At 35.5% G+C, this 5,676-nt stretch overlaps 1 protein-coding gene across 1 annotated transcript; it reads left to right on the forward strand.

Moving 5' to 3' along the window:
- The first annotated feature begins 846 nt into the window (after positions 1-846).
- LOC149637878 (protein strawberry notch homolog 2-like) lies at positions 847-3,925 on the forward strand. Its single transcript, XM_089850757.1, has 7 exons — positions 847-910; positions 961-1,124; positions 3,331-3,342; positions 3,407-3,422; positions 3,541-3,601; positions 3,650-3,830; positions 3,905-3,925. Exons 1-7 carry the CDS (start codon positions 847-849, stop codon positions 3,923-3,925), a joined length of 519 nt encoding a protein of 172 aa, XP_089706883.1.
- The last annotated feature ends 1,751 nt before the right edge of the window (positions 3,926-5,676 follow it).

Here is a 5,676-nt window from a genome sequence, read left to right on the forward strand (position 1 = left end):
TTCCAATCGATTTTACCTCCCTTATGGAACAGGGTAGATAATGATTCCAGCATAATTTTGTAAAATTCCCACCTAGACGGAATGTTTTTTACCATAGCCTTCATGATTCGGGCCCCAATATTTGCACGCAACCTATCTCACTGTCTCGTTTGAAGGTTAAATCGCGTTTAATGACCGAAATACGTTAATAAGTGAAAGCAGGTTAAGTGTTTTTATTTCTTGCCAGCCTGTTGATTTCAGCGTACGAGAGGAATATAAGTTTCGCGATACTTGGTTAAGTGTAAGTTTCTTGCACGCCTGTTGATGTTAGCGTTCGAAACTATTGTAAGTTTCGCGTAAGTACTTTCTTTACACTTTTATAACATTTCCTGTTTGTTTCCAGACGAAAATATTCATGTTATGGGGCCGCTGCGAGTTAAAATTTGGATCATACCTTCTAAAACATTTAGTCTTCATTGAAAGGGCGGTAAGTGCTGTTCGATTTTAGCCTGCTCCCGTATTAAAATGTTTCAGAAATATATTTATGGAAATACTGACCTTTTCCTTGACAAATTGGTGATAATTTTATTTCCACGTGACTCTTTTTTTGAAAGAAATACGACGTATGTATTTTCGTTGAGTGCGAGAATGTGCTCTCTATTTTAACGCATATCCCTGTAAAATAATCGGAAACGTTTTAATAGTCATTGCAATAACACCAACTTGCCATCCACTATAACAGTTCGATGTTTATAAACTAATAATTCTACTCAAGTTAAAATTTGACGTTTAAACCAATAGAAGGTGGCTTGTCGTAATAACGTTTTATGAGAATCAAATTTATTTCTTTTTATTTAACTAGTTAAAATGGACATGTCTCAGGAATATCTTTCAAAAGGCGATGTGTACGAAAACTTCGTCCCATCAATAGGTAATTTTTTTAGTAAGAGTAATTTCATATTAATTGATTATGTTTTATAGCGGAGACATCTGCTATCTCACATCCCTCTGCTGTTTGTGAAGGAGCATTGTTAAGCGCAGTAGCTAAAGGACAGCCAACCTACGAATTAAAGTCATCCCGGCATTGTCAACTTTCAAGTGTGCAACTGGAAGCGGTGTACGATATTTGCAATCGGCATGAAAAGGTATTATAATACAGTCATTTTAGCCCAAAAATAGAGGGAACCCGCAACAAATTGAAACAAAGCTGAAAATTTCAGATCTTATACATTTTTGGACGCTTTAATGTGGTGTGGTCTCCCACACTCTCCCATTGGAGGAATTTCCGCCATATTGGAAAATGGCGGACAAAATCGAGAAAACGTTTAATAACTCCGGTTCTACTTAACCGATTAACACGTAATTGGGCTTCAATTGTAGATCACCTTCAAACACATAATTCATTTGTTTAGATATTTTTTCCTACAACTAACCGGAAGTTCACAATCTGACTCTGAAGATTAGCCTCATATAAAAATGGGAATTTAAAGAATTTTATGGTTTCTATATTCAGAATACATTTCCAAAATCGAGAAAAAGTTTAATAACTCTGGTTTTACTAACCCGATTAACAATTTACTAATCTTCAAATGTAGATTACTTTCAAACAAATAATTCATCCTATAAGATATGTTATCCTATAACTAACCTGAAGTTCACAATCCAGCTCAGAAGGTAAGGCAAATCTAATTTTTGAGTATTTCGAAACGGTTTCAAGCGAAATAAATGCAAAGCGGGTTTTAAACTTAAATATATAATTCCCGTTATATTTTACCTCATATAGTGACGATGACGTCACGGAGAGGTATTATACTGGACGTGAATGGGGGGGGGTGTTTGTCTGTGTGTGTCGGTCATTACGATCGCAGTTGGCAAATCGGTGCAAACGTGTTCGCAGGATAATTTTTAGGATCAAGAAGTGCGTGGCGATCGGCTAGGGGTACGAGAAACGTCTAGCCTCCCAATTGCAGGGCTTCAAAGAAAGGTTCATGCAATTGCGGATTTCTTATCATTTATTGCAATCGCCTTATATACCCTAAATTTCCAAAAATTTTTAAAGAGGCATACGCTAGAATTCAAACGTCAACAAGAGCTATGTTTAAAATTATTTTAGGAATTAAGTTTCTTAAAACGACTTCAGTAGAATTACGTTAAACTACTCCTGTAATCCATGCGTCTGGGAAGCTAGAATTGCTGACGACTAAAGTAATTAATATCAATTATATTTTTTTTATTATTTAAGAATAACCTCTTAATTGCGTCTCGTATCGGAGAGGTTTATTTTGGTTTACCAACTTGTATATTAGTATATTTATCAATATTGGTTAAGCTTAAGTTTAATCATAGTCCTCTACTTGAGGTTGAGCCTCAAAATCTCTATGTTCATTTGAACAAGATACTCCCTTGCAGTGTCTACAAATTGAAGAACAGACTGGACCAGTTTTACGGCATTCACATTTCAAGTCACAGTCTTCCTTGCATTTACGAGGAATCATCTGCAGAAGCTCAGCTGGAGCAGGTTGTAGAGTGGTAACGATTGGTTTGAGTTCAGATCCTACCTGTCTCCAACCCCATTCTCTAGCATTTAGGCTGCTTCCAAACCACGTTTGAACTTGGTGATTAACTCTATTTGAATGCTGCTTTGCTGCCGCACTTGTTGGTGGAAGAGAAGCTAATTCAAAAGCTCAATTCCATAATCTTCATTTAAAGTATTCACTTGGTTATGTCAACTTTGTTTCACACGCTTTAACTCAACTTTAGCCGTATTGACAAGTGTGGGCGAACAATGGTATATATTATGATGGTACAAAGGCTGTTTTACCCTCTCCCGTACTATACTTTATAGCTCTTGTCAGAAAAGAATCAAAATTTGTTAGTAATAGGAAACTATATGTTTAATTTTGGAAACGTATTCTGAAAATAGAAACCATAAATGCTTTAAATCCCTATTTTTTATATGAGGCTAATCTTCAGGGTCAGATTGTGAACTTCCGGTTAGTTGTAGGGCAAAATATCTTAAGAGATGAATTATGTGTTCGAAGGTGATCTACAATTGAAGCCTAATTACGTGTTAATCGGTTGAGTAGAACCGGAGTTATTAAACGTTTTCTCGATTTTGTCCGCCATTTTCCAATATGGTGGACATTCCTCCAATGGGAGACCACACCACGTTAAAGAGCGCCCAAAAATCTATAAGATCTGAAATTTTCAGCTTTGTTTCAATTTGTTGCGGGTTAAAACCTATTTTTCTTGTACTATTAGGATTAGGATTTCGTGCTGGATTTTTATTAGGTATTTTCAGTGTTTTTTCTAGTTGGAAAGTAAGGAATTAATAATTATAAATACATTTAGGAGACGGGACTGGTGAGTAATTTTGAAAATTGTTTCTCAAAATTGGCTCCATGTTACGAAATATTCCAAAATGTAGCACAATTTTGTAATTGGTAAATCGCTTCACCATTTCCAATTTCATTAAAGTGTTATTTGTAGATGTCCGATTATAAATAGCATTCTTATATGTTTTTAACGTTGTATGTTGTAATCTTAATTTATATTCAAAAGGTGTGGGTAAAACTCGAACAATATGCGCCACAATTTTAGAAAAATTTGCATGTGGTAGAAAGTAGCATCTAGTTATAACAGAATTATCGGCTTTGGAACTCGAATTCAGAAGAGAAATGAATATCCTGAATGGCAGGAACATTGATATGATCAATTTAATGTCTTTGAAATTGCATGATGCTAAAGAAGGCGTTATTTTTACAACGTACACGAAATTAAGTTTCAAAGAAGGGAACTTGGTTTTGCCCTCGGCCATTTGTGATTTTCTAGGACTAGAGTTCGATGCATTGGTAAGTAGACATTAAAATGAATAAGAGGATTTGTGTGACACATAAATAAATTTCTTAACGATTTTTTATCGAAGAACGGCTGCGTACTCACATAACATGGTATCTGAAAATATGTTATCCCTCTAAACTACTTGGAGAGCTTGCAACGGAGAAAATTGTTATAACCGCTTTCAAACCATACTTCGAAATTATTCCAAATTTATTTGGCGCGAGTACCCCAAGTATTTTCACGATTGGCTAAAAGTGCGCCACTTTTTAGAGTAGAAATTAAGTAACATAACAGTATTGTGGGAAAAGCTGACAATAAAACAAACTAATTAGTAATAATTTGTATAAGTAGCAATGTTCTGCAATTTAGTAATATTTTGGAATAGGGGAAATTTATTCATTTGATAAAGCTTGATAATAACAAACAAGACGGCCCAAGGGCTCGTAATAGTAGCCATATCGTACGAGTGAATAGCCCCTCTATACCCTACCCCTAATGAGTGGATAACCCCTCTATACCTTACCCTAATGAGTGAATAGGGCTATCTTTTTCAAGGCTTAAATGATTTACCGTGCATAAAATCAGAGTGAATAGCCCCTCGATTCCCTACTCTAAACAGTGATTAAATTATAACCGTATAAATTTACTTATGCTGTAATTCTAATATTCCGGCGAATCGAAGAACAGATAGTTTTTTGTGATAATCCCCTCGATGAGTTTACAACATAGACTTATGCCGATGCACACTTATCGCATCTTATAAATTTCTAACAAGGACTTATGCCCAGAAACTTTTGAAAGAGAAAGTTTAGTTATAGTGATTACGCATTTTAGTGATTATCCCCTCGAATTACCTTTAGCAATGCTAAAAGGATCAAACGCATAACGCTCATTTAACACTATATTAGCTCTATCTAAACCCACATTTGAATTAACCGCAAAACGTTCCAGTCAAACATAACATAGATGACGATAGCTACCGAACGAGAACGAAACACGCGCACACACAGGAGCGCGGTAGGAAACGGGGAAAATCGTTATCTATTTAATTAGCACATACATAAAAAGAAAATAAATATAAAAACCCCAAACATACAAATTCATAAGTATCCGACCCCACAGATAAAAATTCAAAAGTTTCCGACCCCACAGATTAAGAGGTACCCCACCCCACATCACCCCGACATTTTAGAGATAAGAATAAATAATAAAAAACTCGGAGTTTCTATCAAGTCTCTATGGTTCAGTTGGTAGAATGTCTGCCTATTAAAATTAAATTCTAACCGAGCCCAGTTACCCCTATGGGTGGGTTGTGGTAATATAAAGTTCCTTTTAAGCTAAAATCTGACGATAACGAAAGCGAAATCTCCGGCCACGACTACTACTAGTACTACTACTATTACTACTACGGCTCGGGTCAAACTAAGAGCCTATCGTATCCTACGATATGGCTAAAAAGGCGCACATTTAGCCGCTCATATATCATCGACTATAACTAAACTATTTAAGCCTTATCCAAGGTGGTTGTTGTCTAAAATCTTTCAGGACAATATAACCCGTCCAAAATCCCGCAAACCATTGTTAATGCCCCACACCCCCATTACATTATTCAATAATACCCACAAAATATATTTAACGGAAAAATACCCCAGGTACTATATTCTGAAACTTCGATTTTGTTAAGTTTTCTCAAAATTATTTTGACAATACGGTGGGGGATCAAAATGATAATTTTTTATGATTAAACTTAGTTTTGGCTTCGAATCTAGAAAATGTAAAAAGTAGGTTGGAGTAAAAAAATTGAGATAAACCATTTGTTTCCTTGATAGATGCAGGTTGCAACAAATATAATTAGCA

Source organism: Phalangium opilio, unplaced genomic scaffold (assembly GCF_054372755.1).
Source record: "Phalangium opilio isolate 3A_F unplaced genomic scaffold, DU_Popi_V2 ptg000094l_1, whole genome shotgun sequence".
NCBI classification, from domain to species: Eukaryota; Metazoa; Arthropoda; class Arachnida; order Opiliones; family Phalangiidae; genus Phalangium; species Phalangium opilio.

Coding starts and splice junctions, on each gene's coding strand:
- LOC149637878 (XM_089850757.1), top strand. CDS start 847: ATGGACATGTCTCAGGAATATCTTTCAAAAGGCGATGTGTACGAAAAC. Junction 3,602..3,649: donor AAATTTGCATGTGGTAGAAA/GTAGCATCTAGT, acceptor ACTCGAATTCAG/AAGAGAAATGAATATCCTGA. Junction 3,831..3,904: donor GACTAGAGTTCGATGCATTG/GTAAGTAGACAT, acceptor TTTTTATCGAAG/AACGGCTGCGTACTCACATA.